The sequence below is a fragment of the Rhineura floridana genome, chromosome 18 (assembly GCF_030035675.1).
Source record: "Rhineura floridana isolate rRhiFlo1 chromosome 18, rRhiFlo1.hap2, whole genome shotgun sequence".
Lineage (NCBI taxonomy): Eukaryota > Metazoa > Chordata > Lepidosauria > Squamata > Rhineuridae > Rhineura > Rhineura floridana.
This window is the reverse complement of record NC_084497.1, coordinates 5,029,638-5,051,287: the sequence shown is the minus strand read 5'-3', so window position 1 is coordinate 5,051,287 and position 21,650 is coordinate 5,029,638. Positions and strand designations below refer to the sequence as shown.

General features: G+C 46.7%; 2 protein-coding genes across 6 annotated transcripts in view; both read right to left on the bottom strand.

Annotated features, from left to right (window-relative positions):
* Nucleotides 1–2,736: 2,736 nt before the first annotated feature.
* On the bottom strand, nucleotides 2,737–10,014 carry RPS15 (ribosomal protein S15). Its single transcript, XM_061601831.1, has 5 exons — nucleotides 9,989–10,014; nucleotides 7,079–7,226; nucleotides 6,444–6,529; nucleotides 5,157–5,391; nucleotides 2,737–2,903 (listed from the first exon to the last, which is right to left on the bottom strand). The coding sequence occupies exons 1-5, from the start codon at nucleotides 10,012–10,014 to the stop codon at nucleotides 2,790–2,792; spliced, it is 609 nt and encodes a 202-aa protein (XP_061457815.1). The 3' UTR covers nucleotides 2,737–2,789.
* Nucleotides 10,015–11,372: 1,358 nt separating this feature from the next.
* Nucleotides 11,373–21,650, bottom strand: part of DAZAP1 (DAZ associated protein 1) — a 51,104-nt gene continuing 40,826 nt past the window's right edge. For 4 of the 5 annotated variants that reach the window (XM_061602186.1, XM_061602187.1, XM_061602188.1 and 1 more), the window contains exons 10-12: nucleotides 20,028–20,168; nucleotides 19,383–19,565; nucleotides 11,373–12,468 (exon numbers count right to left, since the gene is read on the bottom strand). In XM_061602186.1, the coding sequence (XP_061458170.1) occupies nucleotides 12,296–12,468; nucleotides 19,383–19,565; nucleotides 20,028–20,168 (497 nt within the window). In that variant the 3' untranslated portion in view covers nucleotides 11,373–12,295. Of the gene's footprint in view, nucleotides 12,469–16,346; nucleotides 16,437–19,382; nucleotides 19,566–20,027; nucleotides 20,169–21,650 lie in introns of all 5 variants that reach the window. The other variant, XM_061602190.1, reaches the window with a different exon arrangement.

Here is a 21,650-nt window from a genome sequence, read left to right as displayed (position 1 = left end):
CAGTAAGATTGTAGTCCTCATAGTTCCGAATAAAGGGCCAGTTTAAATAAGGAGTGTCTCAATGCCAAGTCAGGCCATTGCTCCATCGAGATCGGTACTGTCTACACTGACTGACAGCAGCTCCCCAGGGTTTCAGGCAGGGGTTGTTCGCCAAAATTAGATGGATTGAATTTGGGGCCTTCTACATGCATGGAGGTATGGCCTAGCACGCTGGCGAGAGCCCACTCCAGGGCTTAATTTGTGGTGGCACCAACGTCAAGAACCAGAAGGCTGATCCAGACGAATTACTGTTACTGCTTTTAGCATGCAGGCCGCCTTGGAAAAGCATCTGCAAACTCCTGTCGGTATGCAACACAACAGCCGGATTCGTTACAGGCATGTGGCACGTAAATCACATTGTATCGATGCTATTCCAACAACGCTGGCTCACAGCTAGTTTTGCAGCCCAATTCAAGGGGGTGTTTTTCATTTTCCAGAAATCGGGAACGGGGAAGCCGCGTGGCTCTCCAGATATTGCTGAATTCCCAACTCTCATCAGCCTCAGCCAGCTTGCCCAATGGTCAGGGAGATAAGGAGTTGCAACCAGCAACATCCGGGAGGCCACAAGGTGCCCCCAAGCTCAGATACAGATGCTTTCAATAAAAATTAGCAACAGCTACCAATGTGATTCTGCTCACCATCGTTTTTAAAACCATCCTGTCGAGTAAGCGCGCCAACGCGTTTGAGTAAGAGAGTTTCTGATTATACAGCCACGAGAGCTGTAGCCAGCGTGGATTTTTCACATTCCTCTATGTTCAATCGAAAATACCCCCCATGCCATTCTGAGGCTTCCCAGAAGCTCATTTCAAAACAAAACCTTCCAAAGCTGAATAGTCCCGAACTCAGAAATGCTTGCTTGACCACCCTCTTGATTTTCACGGCGACACACAAAACAGTCAGAGAGAATTCAAAGTCTAAAAAGAGAGGGAAAAACCCCAGGGCCCTTTGGGACTTTTTTCCTGTCAGAGTTCTCATAACATAGTGAAATTCATTCAAAACCAGCCATGTTCACAGAGTACCTGGAATCCCAATCCTGACCTTGCCCCAGACTCGGACCTTCGTCTTCTGCAGTTTAAAAGTGACAAAAATGCCTGGCTGATTTTTAATTAATTTAAGAAATTTTGCATTGAACGGAATGTGGGGAAGGCTCAGGAAGAACCACCTGTCGGGGTTCCCACAGCCAAACGCCCAGCTGCTGGGCTAATCAGGGGGCCACACCCACGACAGATGTTGATTTCACACGAGGCAGTCATGGCTTCCCCCAAGGAATCCTGGGAAGTGTAGTTTGTGAAGGGGGCTGTGAGGAGACTCCCATTCCCCTGACAGAGCTCCAGCGGGCAGAGGGGTTGAACAGTCAGCCACTCTGGCGGAAGGTCTGTGAGGGGAACAGGGCGTCTCCTAGCAACTCTCAGCGCCCTTCACTAACTACACTTCCCAGGATTCTCTGGGGGAAGCCATGACTGTCCCAAGTGAAATAAAGGCCTGGTGTGGATGTGGCCAGGGACAGCTTTGGTTTAAATTTGGGTGGGAAGCTTCATGTGCCTGCTGTAGAATAAAAGGGTGGGGGAAACGCTGAAAAGCAATATTTTCCTTTTGGAAAGAGGCTTCCCCTCTACCCAGTGCCCACCCACCCAATCTCCTTCTCTCCCCCTCCTGGGTCAGTGTTGGACTAGGACCAGGGAGACCAGGGTTCAAATCCCCACATAGCCATGAAGTTCACTGGGTGACCTTGGGCCAGTCACTGCCTCTCAGAGGAAGGCAATGGTAAAACCACCTCTGAATACCCTTACCATGAAAACCCTATTCATAGGGTTGCCATAAGTCAGGATCAAATTGAAGGCAGGCCATTTCCATTTTCAAACATGATTGCACAGAAATAAATCCCACTGAACTAAAAAAATATACAAATGATCAAACCCACCCTCCCTTCTATCCCCTTTCTCTTGCCCCTCCCTCCCCATCCCCTTCCTCATTCCCATGGTCAGTTTTACCTGTCTTAAGCATAGAGTCATAGAATAGTAGTTGGAAGGGGCCTATAAGGGCATCAAGACCAACCCCCTGCTGGATGCAGGAATCCAAAGCAAAGCATTCCCGACTGCACAATGATTGCATAGGAGTAAATACCATTGAATTCTATAAGCATGCTAATGATCAAACCTGCCCTCCCCCTTCCTTTGTCCCCCTCCAATCCCCCTTTTCCTCCTCCATAGGCAGTTTTACCTATCCTAACCATGATTGCACAGGAATAAATCCCATTGAACTCAACAAGCATGCAAATGATCAGACCTGCCTTTCCCCTCCGCTCTTCCTTCTTCCTCCTCCCCTGCCCACTCCAGCCCTCCATCCCTCTCTACCCCGTCAGTTTTACCAATCCTAAGCATGATTGCATGCGAGTAAATCCCACTGAACCCAATATACATGCAAATGATCAAACCTGTCCTTCTCCCCTCCCCCTGCTACTTTTTCCACAGATAGAGAAGTTCAGAATTTGGTAGTGAACCCTTAAGGAAAATTCACAACCCTGCAGTGTCATGAGGTTGTTGTTTGTGTGTGTGTGTGACCATGAGCAAGTCCTGCTTACTTTATTAATCACCAGTTATCGCTGCACAGGGAACCGCAAATTCTTTTTACAATCAAAGAGAGCAACAGGAACGGTTTGGGAATGTCCCTATCCAAAAATGAGACTAGCTCACAGGATCAGTTGGGAAACAGCTTTTATTTACACATAGAAAAGTTCTTCCCAAATCCTCTCACTTCAGAGGAATGAACCGAGATGAGTGGGTGGCCCCAATTCCAGGCCGGCCGTGCTTCACAGGCTTGTAAGTGATGGAAAATTCTCCCAAGTAGTGCCCAATCATTTCAGGCTGAAAGAGAAGGAAGAGAACAGTAGTCTGTATGAAAAAACAAACTTACGTTTGGTGCCTACCAAAGACCCTTCTTTTTCCAATAGATCTTTTGAGTGGAGGTTTTTATCCCAGTCCGTGGGCAGAATCCAACTAAATGATACTCAGAGTAGACCCACTGAAATCCAAGGAGATGACTAACTGAATTCTATTATTTCAATGGATCCGCTCCAAGTATATATTAGGGATACAACCTTGCCTCTGTATTGGATTTGAAGTTGTATTTATGAAATTGCTGTTTCTTTCATTGTCGATGTACCTGTGGTTAAAACACAATTTGTAAATGAAAAGAAGTTGACTCAACCGCGATAAAATTACACACAAGTCTGCTTTGTGTCAAGCACTGAAAATCGAATGGGGGTAACCACGCTATCAGAACAGTTAAAAGTTTTGATATGGAGCTGTTAATGCAAAGTAGAATGCAAGAAGTAGAACTCCTTTCTTCACTGAGGAAAAAAAGGAAGTAAGTGATGATGTGCTCCACATTATACCTTAAGACAGAACAGTTTTGTTTATTCATTTATTATTTGATTTATATCCCGCCCTTCCTCCCAGCAGGAGCCCAGGGCAGCAAACAAAAGCACTAAAAATGTTAAAACATCATAAAAGCAAACTTTAAAACACATTTAAAAACATTGCAAGGCTGAAGTAAACAGTGTGCAAGGAACACCCACCACCGTCAAATATCAGTCTGTTTAGTGATGTTTAAGACCCAATGCTGAGTTTCTTATGGGAGTTGAGGCAACATGAAAGCTTGTGCACAGATCAGAAATTCTGCAAAGTGACCAATTTCTATTTGTTTCAAATTTGCAAAAATATTCACATTCTGTTTTTTGAAATTTGGGGGATGACCACTTTAAGAAAAAAAATCTTTAACCTTAAGCCTTGTTGCTAAACTCATTTAATTACAAGTCTATGGGCAAGAGAATGTCTTTTCAGAAACTGATTTATGTAAGCCGATTTGGGAAACTTTCTGGCTGAAGAGCAGGGGACAAATGTTCCAACGCACTGCGATTTTGGAACAGGCGCGGGAGTTCCCAGATCAGGGCTTGAAACGAATGGAACCACAATGGGCAACCTGAATCCCGTTACAATGCCTTCCCAACCCGTACCCTTTTAGCTAAGACTTCCTCAACTAGCTGCTCTCAAAATGTTTTGGACTACAGCTCCCATCAGCCCAGTCTCAACTGCTGGCCTCTGAGACTGGCCCAGTATCATCAGCTTGGGGAATTTCCACCCTATGGCCCTCTCTCCGCTAGCTGCCACCACAGGGGCTTCTGCAGGACCATCTTGCCCTGAAGGGAAGGAAGAAGCAGTGGTAACCCCTTCTTTTAAACAAACAGTTTTGTCTTGTCCATTTTATCTTCTCGGTGGACCACTTAATGATTTTTTTCTGTCTATTGCAGCAATTTTCTGTCCTAGGTGTCGTTTGATTTTTTTCATTGTATTTTTCATTAATTTTAATATGACAGCCAGCATGGTGTAGTGTTTAAGGTGTTGGACTACGACCTGGGAGACCAGGGTTCAAATCCCCACGTACCCATGAAGCTCACTGGGTGACCTTGGGCCAGTCACTGCCTCTCAGCCTCATGAAAACCCTATTCATAGGGTTGCCGTAAGTCGGGATCGACTTGAAGGCAGTCAGTCCACTGTTCATTGACATTGGTGGTGGAGAGAGCGCCAGTGTGGCGTAGTAGTTAAGAGTGTTGGACTACGACCTGGGAGACCAGGGTTCGAATCCCCACACAGCCCTGAAGCTCACTGGGTGACCTTGGGCCAGTCGCTGCCTCTCAGCCTCAGAGGAAGGCAACGGTAAAACCCTCTCTGAATACCGCTTACCATGAAAACTCTATTCATAGGGTTGCCATAAGTCGGAATCAAAGGCAGTCAATTTCCATTTTAGTTGCTACTTTTGTTTTTACATTGTATCTTAAATAGTACTATGATCTGCGTTCCATACAATTCAAATCGTAACACAATAAAACAGAATACAAAGAAGAAAGAGATGATTAAACATCAATAAATATTTAATGCGGACACGCTGCAGACTTCCTGAAGGAAGCTTGCAGACCCCTGGTGGTCTACGGAGCAGAGTTTGGGAGCCCCTGTCTCAAATAACAAAGGGCTGACTGGAGTTGTAGTCCAACAACATCTAGAGGGCCACAGACTCCCCATGCCTACTCCTATAGGAACGCCTGGGGGCGGGGAACGCACCTTGATTTCCACCTGGTTGAAAGTTTTCCCGTTGTACACGCCGACCATGCTGCCCACCATCTCTGGAAGAATGATCATGTCACGCAAATGGGTCTTGACCACCTCCGGCTTCTCCATGGGCGGAGCGTCTTTCTTCGCCTTGCGGAGGCGCTTCAGGAGAGAGTGCTGCTTGCGGCGCAGGCCCCGATTCAGCCGCCGGCGCTGGCGGGCGCTGTAGAGCTGCATCAGTTGCTCGCTGGGAAGGGAAAAAAGTGCCCCTGTCAGTCCTGATGCCCTTCAAGGCATAGAGTGCCACCTGACAAAAGCAGGGAGACTAACTGTGAGGCGTCCTTCCCTGGCTCTCCCTGTCAGGTTCCTACCTGCTCGTGGTTACTGCCTGTCTCTAGGCACCACCAGGGAGTCCACCAGTCCGGACCGCTCTCTCTTATGGTTTACCTATCCCCGCTCTAGCACAGATCTCAACAAATCCCCCTGCTAGGCAACCACCAGTAACGTCCCAATACTAGTATTCCCAGAGACTCTGAATACTGGTATTGTTATTCTCTTCACCGCTGCCACCATTTGTTACAGTTCCCCTTCAGCCTTGGTCATTACCTTACCCTCCCTTCTGGTCTGTGAAACCCCAGCCAAGGATCAGGCCTTTGGTAAACCAAATTAAGTATTTATTACAGATAACAAAGCTAACAAGATTAACTGGGGCTAACCACCCCCCAGGTTATTACTAAAAAAAATTTGCACAGCACTATTCACAAAACAATAACAGCATCAGAACCATTTACATATACTTCTGTTAATGCAGCCCAAAATAGCATTTGCCTTTTTTTGCAGCCAATCCCAATTATTATTAAATAATAATAACAACAACAACAACTGACTCAGCTTCCTCTGTTTCTAGAAGACATCCAGGTCCTACCCAGAAGGCTCCCGCTTCCAAGTCAGGATTGCAGACGGCCAGCTAATGCCCTTCCCTCAATCCCCACAGCGGCTTGGGTTCAAGCCTAGACTGGCAGCCCTCCGTAAACTATAAGCAGCCAGAGCAAAGGGGAGTTGCAGTGCAAAATCTGTGGAGAGCCCCAGGATGGCAAGGGAGGAACGAAGACGAAAACTAACTGGTGTGACACTTTTCCTTTTGTTGCCGCTAAACTGATTTGTTGACATATCTGCCACCCTGGGCTCCTTTCAGGAGGAAGGGCAGGATCTCAGCCCGGTAAATAAATATAGAAAAGGAGAGGGAGTGGGGTGTAAGCGATTTAAAGAGGGGGGGGGGAAAGACGAATATTCTCTTACTAGGACATGTCCAGGAGCTGATCCAGGTCAACACCCCGGTAGGTGAACTTCCGGAAGGTACGCTTCTTCTTCTGCTCCACTTCCGCCTGTCCAGGGAGAGGAAACACACAAGAATAAAGAATGCAAAAATGTCTACCCTGACTGGCGGCGGCTCTACAGGTTTTTAGGCTGGGGGGACGGAAGGACGGACACTTCACTAGCCGGGAGATGCTGCCAGGACCTGGGCCCCCGGACATCCAAAGCAGGGGCGCAAGCGCTGAACTCCCAACCAGTTATCTCCCCTGAACACCCCCCCCACACACTATCGGCTCATGTTTAAACAGGTCAAAATGCCAGATGTAAAATTTTCATTCAAAGCATTGGGGTGCGTCGCCAGAGCACATGCATGCTTTGGGGCGAGCGTAGTCTGCTTGCAATGGGGCAGGGCACGAAGTTAACTCCCCAATGCTCTCCGGCCGAGGCCGCCCCGTTCCACTCTTCCTATCCGGCTCGCACCATTCTTCCCCCCACGGTAAAATCGACCCCCGTTCCCACTACGCGAACAGTGAGGCCTAAACGCCCCCTGCCGCCCTCCTCTTGCCGGATGGATCCGGATTACGCAGCCCCCCAAAAAGTCTGCTTCAAAATCTACCTACCATCTTGGCTGCTGTCTTCTCCGGGAAAAGGCCGAGCTCCCGCACAGGCGCCTCTTGGTATCGCGAGAGCGTGCGAGTTCCGGGCGCAAAAAAATAAATAAAAAAAAATAGGGAAGGAATTCTCTGCTCAGTCCACGCCCTCTGCGGGCTTCAGACCGTTCGCTTCCGCCCGCAAAGGGGCGAGCCGCTTGGGCGCACGCGCAAGCTTCTTAAAGGGACCGTAGTAACGCGGCTTTCACCCGAAGAGGTGCCTTTCTCGTGTTTTGGACTGCCGTCCCTAACCAGACCCCACAGCACGGAGTGCACAACGCTGGGGAAGGCTGGAACATAATAAATACGGGCTTGTAGGTCAGCCTGTTTGCTAGCCTCAAAAAATATTGTATCAGGGGATTCATTTTAACATGAGCTTTTGCGGTTGTAAGTTGATTTAAATGGCTTTTTAAGGATGAATTTTAAATTGCTGTAACCCGCCCTGAGACCTCAGGGTGAAGGGCGGGTAATAAATTATTATTCATACTATTATAATTATTAATACAATTATAATATCATTCATCCCTTCCTGCAAGGAACTCAAAAAGTTCTTTCACCCCATTGTATCTGCAGAACCACCCTGTGAGGTAGATTAGGCTGACAATGGCAGAGCCAAGGCCACCTAAATGAAGTTCATGGCTGAAGTCCTAGTCCGCCATTGTAACCACAGAACACATACACTCACACAGCCCTACCTTTTTCTGTCAGAGTGCAGAGGATTGCAGTATTGCAGAACATATTGAGCTGCTTCTGATCATGCACACTGAGGTGAGTCTCATTTTTTGGAACACAATTGTATCCAAGACGGATCTGCAGAACCTCCGCATTCAGCAGCAGTCTATCTCCAAGCCACAGATAACAGGGACAAAGCGGGCAGCGTTGCTTGCCTTTGTGGCCTGCTGGTTGGTGGGTTTCCCTGCAGATATTTGGTTGGAAAGAGGATAGTGGCCTGAATCACCAGGTTTTACTCTTCGACTGCATCCTCCGCAAAAGCATGTCTAGGGAAGATTGCCCCTTTGATTCCTGCCATTTTAAAAAAAGCTAGTCATAGGGACAAGTTAGTGATGGGAAACACACACATCCAATACATACAATCTTCACTATCAGTGCTATTAGTGTCTCTAGTACAGGAATCAGCCATTGGTGATTAGTGCTCAGTTGGGACTGCTGGGGCGGAAGGCAGGGAGCCCAACGGTAGGTGGAGCTAGAGCCAGTGAGGGGCGGACCCAACAAATGCTAGTTTTTGTCTCAATCTCCTCCCTGCTGAGTTCTACAAGAGGCAACACTGAGATGAAGGAAGAGGAAGTTGACAGCAAGGACCCCTACACTGGGTATTAAGTAGGAAGGCAGGTAGGTGAGGACTGGCTGGACGCAGCCCGACGTTAGTGGGGCATTACCCCACACGCCCTAATGAACCAACCTCCACTAGGAGCAGGCGCACTTAGTGTTGTTATGAGACCCCCCCCCCCAATTTCCCTCCCAGAGCTACAGTTCCCAGCATTCCCTGGTATTGACTGTTAAACCATGAGAATTGTAGCTCTGGGAGGGGAATGCTGGTCTCCCAGCTCCTCTCAGCAACCTTAAGACGCTACAGAGCCACAATTCTTTGGGGGAAGCCGTGACTGTTTAAAGTGGTATGATACTGCGTTAAATGTCGAGCGCAGACGGGGTCTGAGTAAGACCGTTGGTCCTGTCTCAGTGTTACTGACAAGCAACAGTTGTTCCCCCCAGCCCAGGGTTTGAGACAGAGGTCTTTCCTAGCTGCACCCGGGGCCTGGTTAGTGCGTTGGACTGGGACCTGAGAGTTTAGGGTTCAAATCCCCCCTCCTCACCTATGAAGTTCACTGGAAGACCTTAGGGGCTAGTCACACTCTCTCAGCCTCACCTGCCTCACAGTGTTGTTGTGAGGGGGAGAACCATGTTTGTAAGCAACCCTTGAGCTCCTTTGAGGAAAAGTGGGATATAAATGTATACTGAAACAATAAAATTTGCAACCTTCTACATGCAAAGCACATGCTCCGGCACTGATCTAAACTCCATTATCATTTTCTAAAACCATATTTTAAAACATGAAAAACAGACCAACAGTGGCTGGCTCACAAGACAAGCGATTCGAATTTCCCTGGGAAATTCTGAATAGGAAAATTTAGTAACATTTATATACTGCTTGATTGCCAAGAAGCCTCTAAGTGGTTTACGAAAAACATTAAAATTATCAGTAAAAAATTCTCTAGGAAGTTTTCCCATGCAATTTGTATCAAAACATGTTCCTTTGCCTTACAGAGTGGTTGACCTTAGCATGTTTGTTACGTAGTAAACAAAAGCTTAAAAACTTCAGAACTGCTAAGCCCACCTCTTACTGGAGTTGCGATCGGCATCCATTCAATGTAAATGATAACGAACTTACAAAAGAAAAACACTTCCGTGGGAAAAATAAAAGCACTAGGAAGTTTTCCACCCTCCACTGCTCACAGATGTGCCATTAAGTGCAGGGCAGAAAGGACATTCATCCCCCCCATGCCCACCTCACACACACAAAGGGTGAACAGAGTAAGTGCAAAAGGCCCCTTCTCATGGCTGCGAAACATGCGGCTGGTGGGGGAAGGTGGCCAGTGCCAACTTGTGAAGGGGGGGGAGCTGCTTGAATTCTCCTAGAGGCTGAACGCAAAACCGTTCTTGAGCATGATACCCATGGAAGTGAACTAGCTCAACCTAAGAGGAGCCCGGCTGCAGCTCCCAAGAAGGCCCATCAAGTCCAACATCCTGTTCTGACAGTGGCCAACCACATGCCCCAATGGGCAGCCTGCAAGCAGGACCCGAGAACAACAGCAACTCGCCCCACCTGGTATTCGCAGCAACCAGCATTCAGAGGCACAATACCTCTTAAGGTGGAAGAACATGGCCATTGTGACTAACAGCCACCGACAACTGCATGAATTTGTCTCATACTTTTAAAAACCCATCCAAATTGGTGGCCTTTGCTGCGTGTTTTGGGGACCGAATGCCATAGTTTCACTAAGCGCTGTGTAGGCTAGTACTTTCGTCTGTCCCGCGTCATCTAACAATCAGCTTCACTGGATGGTCCCAAGACTATTAATGAGAGGGGAAGAGATTGCCCCCAATCCATTTTCTCCACAACATGCGTAATTTTAAATACCTCTGTCACGTGCCTTTTTCTTGCCTTTTCTATAAGCGAAAAAGGCCCAGGTGTTGTAACCTTTCCCCGTAGGGGAGTTGCTCCATGTGCCCCTTGGTCATTTTGGTTGCCCTTTTGCTGAACCAACTTGTAGGATCATAGTGACTACCTACTCATCAGAAAGATGGATTACAAAAATAGTGTAGAAATTAATTAGAAAATCCTCTGTACAGCAGCTTTTCAGGCTATGGCAGGGCAAAATGGAAAGGAAATAGGTCAGCTGTGGATCCCATCAGACCAGTCTGCACGACTGTGAGAGCTGTAATCCAAAATAGCTGGAGAGCACCAGGTTAGCCTTCCTCTCTGAAAACCTTATTCGAGTGCTTCACGCTTTTTATCTGTTATGAAGGCCAGCTCCTCACCGTCCAAGTTGTACATTAACAATCATACAACTAAAACCCTTTTTTGACAATTTGTTAACCCCACAGCATAGGCCACCATTCCCTAATTCAGGCCCAATTCAGCACAAATTAACACATCTTTTTTTTCCTGCGGCTTGCTGGGTACATTTTAAAAGCAGCAAACCCCAAGGCCATGAAACAGCTTTTTCAGAAGAAGCTGGGAAAAGACCACTTGATTCAGAGATCAAAGAGGGGCAAGAGTTTAAGCAGAAACCTTTTTGTTATTTCCCAAATCCAGGATGGTTTAAAGCAGCAGGCTGCCTTTTAGCAGAGGGGAGGAGGTTGTGTAAGGTGAAGGGGTGGGGGACCATTCTGCAAGCCACTGGGAACAGAACAGATGAGAATTTAAAAGGTATTCTTGTAACAAAAGTGTTGATTGATTTTTTTGCTGCCTTAAGGTGGGCAGTATATACGATGTCAGAAATCAAAGTGTTTTTCGTACTGACTAGGCTGTCGCCATAGCCACACTTTGCAGGGACACGGAATGTGGAACAGATTAAAGGAAGAGATTGTGAACTCATTGTGAGTCGCTGAAAAGCACGCAAGCTTCAGTCACACAGAACCTTTCAAGAGTCTGCTGCCTGTGAAACCGGAGTTTCTTGGAGTTTACAGGCTATGGTGAGAAATTGAAGCATTTTGAAAAAATGAAAAGAAAGTGGAGACAGGCTTGTGTTTCTAATCCAAATGTACTTCTCTTTATTCAAACCAGGGGTAATCACTAGTTAGTGCAAAATGCACCAATTTTTATTTGTTTGCCTGAGGGAAATCTACATCTTCGCAAGGCCTCCATTAACCCCCCTTAAAGAAATCTACATCCCAAAAGGATTTTTTTTTTTAAAAAAAGAACCTGAAGCCCAGATTGAAATGCTGTGCTTCCCGAAGTGACCTGGTGCCTTTCCAACAATTCTGCGCTTCTGTTGTTATCAGCTCAGGAACCAATAACAAAATGACTAACAGTAGATTCCTTTCTTTTCTCATTCTCTCAATTTTTTTTAAACTTCCAGAGTTTCTGGACCAACCACACTTAACAAAAGGAAGTTGGGAGTTGACCCTCACTTACTTCTAAGCTAACGGAAACCCTGTTTGTTGTTTTTTCCTCTTTTAAATTAAAAAATAAGCCAGCATACATAGTAGAAAATTTCTCTTAAAAATCTCACAATCTGTAAATGTATATATTTTTTCTTCTTCTTTAAACATAAAGTTTACAATATATGGTAAAACAAAGGCTCGGGAAAAAAATAAACTTCCAACAAAAATATAGAGAAAGAAACCTGAAGTTGTTGTTTTTTTTAATTAAAGCTGAAGACGTTTTTAAAACCCTGTAGTTTGAACCAGTGACACACTCTTTATTTGTGCTGATGGGTTAAAGAAAGGAAAACAAAAATTAAAAACTGCAGTCCAAACACCACCCACAGCTTTGCTTTCAAAAGCTTCCTCCTCCCCCCAACCCCCCCCAGATGTTACGTTTGTGCCCCCCCCTCCAGCAAAGTAGGTGATTGTCACACGTTCATAAGTCTGGGATGCCTGGGTTTCAAGCTGGTACCAGATATCCTGCTCTGGACAGAACTCCCTGATTTCTAGGTGGGCGCGTTAGCGTCGGTAGGGGTGAAAACCTTGAACGTTATGGTTCTGTCCACGACCAAAACCACTGCCCCCTGCGGGCGGCCCACTTGAGGGTGGTACTGAAGGGCCTCCATAGGAGGGGGGCTGTTGGCTGGGATCAGCAAAGCCTTGTCCAAAACCACTCAAATCTTGTCCGTATCCTAGAAAGGAAAAAAGAAAAAAAGGGGAGGGGGAGAAGGGAGAGATGAGCTCCTGTCCCACTCAGCAATTTTCAATGCCAGAATGATAAATACCACATTCTAAATTTACACATTCTAAGAACAGTTCCACACGCACAGAGCAGCCTGACTGACCCTTTGAGCTGTCAAGGATGGGGGGAAATGAGTAGGGAGAGAATAAGAGACAACCCCCCCCAATTTAAAGCTTCCCAGTGCCAGCCCATTCCTCATTAAGGCCTGCGGGACCCACAAGTCCAATCCCAAGGGTAAAAACAGGTTTGACTCCATCGGCAGAATTTACCAATAAAAGCATGGCTCCATTGGACTAAAAGGTGGGAAACTACTTTTATTTTATTTTTTAGCCTTAGGGCTACATCCACTGGCTGGTACCAGCTCTCCAGGCAGATAGAAGCTTTTCCCATTGCCTGGCATCCAATCTTTTTAACTGGTGCTCTGCCACTAAGCAATTCTCCCTTGCCCTCACCAATCCAGGTGCCAGTAGAGTTTTCCCAGCTGAAGTTTAAGACGAGTGGTTAACTCTTTGGCTTATACACTGCTTGTGCTGGCTCCCTGAGAAATAGATATCCCAGATCCACAATGGCTCAGATAAAGCTGCCACACTGAACCAACGGCATTGGCAGGGTAATGCAGCAATGCTCCAAGTGGCGGGGAACTCTTTTGGGGCAGGAAACCTGATGTCTTGCCACACTTGCAGACTGAACTGCTGGAATGTTCTCTGAACGTTACATCTGTCCTCCTTCTGACAGTGTTCCAGACAACTCACTTGCACAGGTAACTGTAGGAGCAATGTAACCTTGGAAGAGCAAACTCACACACTTCCTCCATGAATGGGAATATCAGCTTTCCGGTCTGCTGAAGGGAAGGAGTGATCCTGTGCAAGTTCTTACTCTCAACATTACAGCACTCGCGCACGTGAACACCCATGTGCAAAGTTGTCTGCACAAGTGAGCTGATTGGAAAAGAGTGTTGCTTTTTCCAGGTCTTCCTAACTGGGGTGGAGAACATTCTCCAAAAAAAATCAGATATGGTCATTCAGACTTGGGATATTTCCCATACAAACACCTCTAGGTTGACTAAAGAGGCTATTGCCTCAGATTTTGGAAGGCGTTTGTTTTGTTTTTAGAAAATCCAAAGAAAGGAAGGGTCATGGTAGAGGGTGGGAAGAATCACCCTTACCATTCAAAAGGCGCATAGGACCTTTGAAGCAAACAGGAGTGGCTTCAGAACATAGTAAAAAGCAGAAAAAATATGTTGAGAGTCACCCAAAGGTGATCAAAAAACTGACAGTGACAGCCACGCAGCTTAAATTGCTTTGTGTTGTCCTGTCTTGTCTGCAGACTTAAATATAGCACTGATGCTGCTAGCGGCCAAACCTATAGGATCTTTAGTAGCCTCCCCAAACCCTCTTTTACCTGACCACACCTACAAGACATTTTCCAGAGGCTTCTCTTCCTTACCTCGAAGCATCGATTTAAAAATGCCCCCAAGTCAGCAGGACCCTTAAAAGTACATCTTGAATGTCATGCCAAAGGCTTACAGGTTTAAAAAGCTATCCCTCACTGCAGCGCTGCAGTTTTGAATTATTAAAAAAATCCAGAAAGACTAAAAATCCACAGGCCTGCTCTTCCTCACACTTTAGAGTGGAGGGAGCCACAAAAGAACCCATGTGCTCCCGACACCCTGTAGGAAGATATTCCCAGACATGCACAATGCATAGGAAGATTCTTAATGTGGAATCAGACCATTGACTCATTTGAACCTGGGCGCCTTTTGCATGCAAAATATGGGTTCTAGGCTGCTGAGCTTCTTTCTGTCCCTCCTGTCGAAGGTCAAAGCACATTTGCTGTGAGGGAACAGTGAGTCCTACACCTTTCCCCACTCTAAAGGGTGGCTATTTAGCAGCAGTCAACAACCAGATTGCCAGTGAGCAGGAGGGTGTCCCTTTCATGTCTCCTCTCACCAGGCACATCCAAACTGTCATGTCTGCAGAAGGAACATGTGCCCCCACATACTTTAAAAGAAGCTGGATGCCTTCCTGGTAACCACCCCATGCTCCCCACAGAGCTTCTGGATAAACCTGCAAAACAAGAGGCAGGTGGATGGGGTAGGACTGGTGACCTAAACCAGCCCAACCACTGATAATTTGTGACTAAGAATTAATGTCTCCTTCCTCCTGCTTTCCGTCTTTTAGATTGCAAGTCTGAAGGGAGGGGCTGTCTTATTGCTGGTACTTGTGAGCCACCCTGGAAGCTTTTTTCTGCTGAAGAGCAGAACAAGAATGCTTTAAACAAGTAATAAAAAAGCAAGTGCCTGAAATGTCAATATTCCAGGACTGCTTTACTCATTTATGGAATATGAGAGATAAGAGGGAGAGTGTGAACACCACTGCCTGGACTGATCCATTTTTAAAATCCAGGCTTATAGGTGAAAAGTGGGGCATCCTAACCTAGGAGATGCGCCCAGAGATCTGGAGGTAATATTTAGTCCAGATCAACTAATCTGTGACTTAAATTACTGAAATGTAAAGAAAGCTGTACCCCACCTTACTTGGCCTTTAAAGGGACTATTAACATGGGGGGGGGGGACCAGCTCATGAGACAACACTCAGAGCAGAAAAGGGGAGGGGGAGAAGAGGAAAGCAGCAGCAAAAACTTAATTTGCCAAAAGGCAACAAGAGCACCATGGGCTATGTCTACTTGGGTGCTTGCCCTGAAATTTGACTCAGGCCAGCCAGCTGCTGACTAGCGCTGTACAGAAAACCCATTCTCTCCCTTGTCTCCTTTCTGCCTACCCCATCCTCCCCAGTAAGGGCATGCTCTCTCTAACCCCTGGGAATGTTTGTGACCCAACTGAGAAGCTCTGTGGGATTCACGCTTGGAGACCTATAGGGCAAAGCGATGAGCAAATTTGCCATTTTGTGCCATGTCAAAGAGGTTTCCCCATATATATCTGAACAAGCACTCCTGCATTATCAGAACTGTGGCATTTTAATTAATTAATTAATTAACAACCTCCTCTGGACCAGGCCCAACAGCTGGTTATTTGTTTTATTTTATTTAACGAAACATATACTGCTTGACTGTAGAAAACCTCTAAGCGGTTATCATGTGAAGGTGGGATTATCAGAAGCCACGGCCGTGCAAAGAGTTCAACCAACTTGTTAATTCTCCTTTTTACTCTTGCAGCGAGTTAAAAGTGAGGACAGATATTATTATTTATTAGATTTATTAGTCGCTTGATACCTGAAAGTCCCCAAGAGACTTACAGAGAGCACATGGGCTCTCCCTTTAAAAAAACCAAAAGTGCCTCCACTTGTAAAATTGTTTTCCGAAGTGTCTCCCCCCCCCCCCGAGTGGTGCTGTTTCACCTTTCATGGGGGCATCTCTGCCCACCACAGAGGACAGCTCTCTCTTAAAAGCAAGCTAAATGGGAAGAGCTTGTGTGAATTCACTGACCAGAATCCCCCTGCCCCACATACACACTTCCCCAAAGGCAGAAAAACTGTCCTTCCCTGTGTATGAGTCATATATAGAGACAGAGCTGAACTGCCTTGGCACCTGAACAATCCCAAGCACAAGGACCCAACACTCTCTATGTGAACGCTGCCAGATTTTGGTACGGCTAGTTAAGCCAGCAACCTGCTGAGGGGCAACCAGGTAGTTTTAACAAGATCAGCAGTTGCTTTAACCAGAGAAACCTTCAGGGGAGGGCAAATGTCTCCCCCCCCCAAAGGGATGATACCCCTGTAAGAAAAAAGGTTACTTTCTCCCCCACCGCCCCTTTCCATCCACACAAGAGATCACAAGCAAGAGGATTTGGTGTAAATAGGCTCCACCTACCTAGGGTAACTCACTTCTCAGCCTGACCATAAGTGTGTAAACAAAGAATTGGCCCGAAGCCTGAAGGGTCTTGAGAATAGGTACCCAGGCCTGGCAAGAAATGGAGGAGACCAGGGTGACTAAACCCCCAAGAGAGCCCTGCACAAAACCTACAATTCTCTCGGAAAGGGGGCAAACAGGACTTACCCAAAATGCAGCGCTTAGGGTCAACCCTAGCTGAGAAGAACGACAGCATGTGGAAGACGCTGCCCCAAAAGGGTGGTGGTGGTGGTGGTGGTGAAGTGCCAGAATCATTTCAGCCATGTCTGTAGCCCCCTTCCCCACCACTGGAGTGATCTTAAAATTGCTATGCATCCTTAAAGTGATAGACATGCAGAACGGGGGGGGGGGGGAGACTGCTTTTGTACGACAACATTGCTGCAGAACTTGGGAGAGTGGTACATGGATGTCAGCGAGAACTCTTTGGAAATCGTACATGTGCGAGCACAAACATATGGACATCTTACAGGCGGCGTATGGCAGTCCCCCGTTCTGGGCACATACATTTCCAAGAATATGGCCCTATCATGAAAGCTCAGGATGGTTTGGGGGAGGGTTAGTTTCTTAGGACATGCCAAGGAGTAACACCCCGGCTTTATTGTTTTCGCTCTCTCTACATTTCTCTTCATTAGAAATGAACTACGAACACTCCAAAAACAAAGTAAGTAACCTGCAGTTATTAGGATAGAGCAGAAGGGTCACAGCATTTTTAAAAACCAAAAAGCATTTTAAAAAAGAGCATGTGTTAAATACTGGTGGCTCCCTCCCTACGTCACTCTGTCTCAGCTTAACTTCCTGGTCGCTACAAGCCAGCCTAGTCAAAGAAGCCCTAAGGCTCTTCTGGGAATCAGAGGCTTGTGCAAAGATGAAGCCTGCAACGTGGACCGAGATTTTGGGCTAAGAGAGTCTTCTTCCCACAAACACCTTTTCCAGCACCTCACAAGACCTGCTAGTTGTCTCAAAGAGTCATCTCTCTCTCTCTCTGTCTCTCTCTCTCGGTTGACTAAAACAAGGTTAGATCGGACGACTTAGGTACTTTGGGTAGTCTGATTTCCTTGAAATCAGGGAGGGTATCCTTTCACTTGATTAACTAGAAGCCCCTTTTGCTGCTCTGACACAAGATGGATGACAAGGAAAAACTCATCCATTTGATGAGCATCTGCCGTTGCACGCAGATCATTTCAATAAGGTACCTCCTAGCTGTGGTCAGACTAACAAAGCTTTCCCACACGCTGAGATCAAGATGCTTTTATTCCCCTCCTTGAAGGTTTCTCAAGATTTCACTTCAAACATCCAAGGCATCCTGCTCTCACTCCCCTTGCCATCTGTTCCCTGATTAGAAGCCTTCTAAGTCATTTGACCAAAAAATCTCATCAAACAGCTTTAGCGTGCAGGGCATTCCAAAGCCAACAGCAGCACTCAACTTGTTGTGTTTTCGGGGGTGGGGGAGGAGGATGTTTGCTGAATCAGAAGGAGAATTTTATATATTTTTAAAAAGCCAACCTGCAGGGTTGCTGAGAGACCTGCATGCTGAGAAACCCCTACAGAGGGGAAGGTATTGAAAGATTCTTTTCTATGCCATTCCAACTAACCGTGCAATTACAATATTGGGCTCAACAGATTCTGCACTAGGATGGATGACCTGCACTCAAGAAGAATGCTGTCAGGAAAAAGGCTAGTCACAAAGGCCTCATGGCCTCTCTTTGCATCCCCTGAAGATTTCTCTATTGGAAGCCTGGAAATTGACATAAATCTTGTACCAACAGACCTACAAAGCAGGGGGTGTCTTTCTACAAAGGAAAGGAAAAACCCAGAGATGGCGAGCAACAAATTAACAGCAAGTGGCATATGGGGTGGGTGGGCTTAACTGGAGCATACTGCCTCCAAGTTTGGTGCTCACTGATCCAAGATTCTACATGTGGCCAATCAAGATGAGATGCATGAGAGTTCAGAGCTCTGCAGAAGGGGCCGATTGTCCCAAGCAACATGAGCATATATTCTCATTCTTCCCATGGTAGTTTGGCCATGACCTTTTTTAAAAAAAAAAAAGTTGGAATGGTGCAACTATTCAACAAATTAGGGAAGAAAATATCTTGTGCTGTTGAACTGTTCAACTAGGAGGCGGCGAGAGACTTTTAATCAGACTGCAGAATCCTAGCAATCTAGAAGCAACCCTACTCTGGAGCCAAGAGGAAAAGATTAAATTTGCTACCAGAAAAATTAGCCAATAGAGAAGAAGGGGCACAGAATTTCCTAAATATATATTGAGAATAGCATTTGGATGGTGCTAAAATCCAGTCCTGTTAAATTCAAAACAGAACCTTTCATGCATGCAACTAGAAATCTTACAAAATCTAATTTTGGTGCAGGAAAATGTAAGCTTCAAGGGGTAGAGAGACCCAATTTTTGCAGCTGCAAGATCCTTAAGGTGCAACTTATACTTACAAATTCAACTACAGCATTTGTTTGAACTCTACGCAGAGAAAAAAATTACAAGCCAGATGACCTTTTCAAAGCCCCTTTCAGGCTTGGAAGATCTGGACTTGGTGCTAAGAAACAAACAAAAAGGCCTACTTACATTATGCCAGAAACTTGTGCAGATTCATAGCCCCCTCCCCTTTATTTCTCAGGGTAACAGCAATGTCTAGACAGCTGAAATTCAAGCGGTCACTATCAGACACCCAGTTTATCCTACCCTCAATCCTCCCACAGATGGGCACCACGTTGACAGGAAGCAGCCCTGTTCTGATCTCATGGATCAACTTTCACAGGGATGGTCACTACAAGCCTCTACTCTCAAGAGGCTAATCTATATCAAGAAAAACAGGTAAGAGTTTAAAAAAAAAGGCAGAAGGAAGCTTTAGAGAGCCTTTGCTAAGCGTAACTTGCAAGCAAAACCCCAATTCTGTTTTCCAGTGGAACAAAACAAAGGGGTGGGGGAAGAAACACGGCTGGAAGAGGCGGCCACGTTGCACAGATCCTGAGGCCAGCACTTACCAAACTGACTATAGGGGAAATCTGGCTGGGCGGTTGGTGGCTTGCTCATGTCCTGAGTTGGCTGAGATGGTGGTGGTGGAGGGGGGAAAGCTAGTTGTGTTGCCCCAGGAGTGGCAGGCGGTGGAGGAACGCCAGGAGGGGCAAACTGGTCGGGTGGAGGAGGTGGGGCACCATAGCCAAAACCTGAGGGGAAAAGGGGGAAAGGCCAGTCACTAGAGTGCAAACCAGGATTACAGAAGAAGCCCACACTGATTCCTACCTGCTCCATCAGGCGGCTGGGAAATCCCCTCTGGGCAGTCCTCAAGAATCCTCCCCCCCCCCAAGTTATCACTCCCACCCACCAACTAGGGATAGAGACCATGTAAGTGAAAAATTCAAAGAGCATCAGGGTGGGGTAGCATTAACAGTAGCCTCCCCCGACCCTGGCTCTCTCCATCAGCTCCAGCCAGGTTAGAGCATCATACACCCCGCACACTGGGTGATCTTCCACCAGTTTAGATACTCTTGGTCTGACTTACCTTGCAGGGCTGTTATGAGGACGATATGGACCGGGACAGAGGGAACAGGACACACAGTGCGTGTTACCTTTGAGGTCTCCCCGGCAGGGGGGAAAAACGTGCCGCAAAGCTGCCAAGGAGTACTTACTGAAGGGCGGAGGGGTGCCGTATCCCTGTGCAAAGCCCTGTGGGGGCGGAAATCCCCCTGGAGGTGTTGAGACGATGTACGAGGTAAAAGGGGGTGGGGGCGGCGGCGGCGCTCCTCTACCTGGAGGGGGACCATAACCACCTGGGGAAGGAGAGGAGCAGCCCGTAAGAAGCTCATCGCATCTTTATTCTCATCTCATCAGAAGAAGCAGAAGCTTGAGAAAATGGGGCATGTTAAGGCGTCTGAGCCAGCCCCAAGAAGCTGGGCGTCAACCTGCTATGACAGTGATCAAGATTCTCTGGAATTCACTGCACGCCGTTGCTTGCCAACACAGGAGTTTTCACTTTGGAGGCACAGCATTTGTAATGTCCCCCACCCCCCAGCCAACGTGCCATCTTGCTGGGTTCCTGACCTCCAGTGCCCATCTAAGAGAAAGCCTCAAATATGAGAAAACAGACACACAGGACAGTTTGTGTTTGAAATACTGCAGGGGAACGGAACCCCTTAAGAGTGGGATGGGGTGGGGAACCTGAACCCCCTCCCAATGCTGCTGGACTACAACTCCCATCCTCCTCCTGGAGGGCCGCAGGCTCTCCATCCCTTCTGCAGGAGCACAACTGTAATGTGAAATGGGCACAGTGGTGAGGATTCTGTGGGGGGAGGGGGTTAAAGGCCAACTCTGCAAGGATGATGATTACAAGGGGTAGTGGATACTCTCAAAAATATTTTGCACTACCTCGTTCAGCCCCCAGCATTCAGCCACAGTATGCACTTATAATCCCACGGAGAAGCCTATTTCGGCATTACGTGGCATATGCATAAACATGGTGAGGTCCAATATAATACGGATGTAATCCATGTACCCCCTCACACTTTGAAAATTGCCACACACTTAAAGAGTCCTGTTTCCTTGTGCAATGCAAATTAAATTGGAAGTTGCACCTGCTGCTTTTTGTAAATTGTATGGCTTTTATTGATGTATTTTTATATTTGTGTTTTTTTGTAAGCCACCTTGAGGGCCTTTTGGCCAAAAGGCGGGGTAGGAATAAACAACAACAGTAACAATACAAAATTATTGTATATCAAGTTGGCATGTGGCATCAGGTTCCCATGAAAAGCAAGGCACGGCAGCCTAAGAAACTGCATAACCGGCTCCTGAGCTGCTGAGTAAGTTAAAACTCCTAACTATGTAGTTAAATAGGCAGTGGAAAGAATTCTAGGCTCAGAAGACCCAAGGTACGTCCTAGCTCCTCTCCAGCTTTCTCTATTAAACCGTGGTGCAGAGGGCTGCTGCTCAAATGAACTTGTAGATTTAAAAAAAAAAAAAAAACAACCAATCATTTGCTAGCCCACCCCATTTCTGAACTCCTTTAAGGCACAGGGCAGCTTCGAAGCCAACCGAGGGGCTAGCTTGGTGAAGAAATTGTTTTATTTATCCAGTCATTCCTGCATAGCTCTGAGATAGCCGGCTTTCAAAAATGAAGGTTTCTCTTTAGTGCATTGTGAACATGAAGGCTTAGGGGGCAGGCCTATGAAAGACAGTATGAGAACCACCTCCAGGCAGAAAGTGTGTTTTGCAAATGGAAAGAGGGTTAGTTCTCTTCCCTATCTGCCCTCCGCAAT

Bases quoted from the DNA above. Each gene is read 5' to 3' on its own strand.
- RPS15 (XM_061601831.1), bottom strand. From the start codon at position 10,014: ATGGCCATGTTCTTCCACCTTAAGAG. The intron at 7,227-9,988 runs GTATTGTGCCTC...AACGGTCTGAAG, and splicing joins ATGTTCTTCCACCTTAAGAG to CCCGCAGAGGGCGTGGACTG. The intron at 2,904-5,156 runs GTGCGTTCCCCG...CTTCTCTTTCAG, and splicing joins TCAACCAGGTGGAAATCAAG to CCTGAAATGATTGGGCACTA.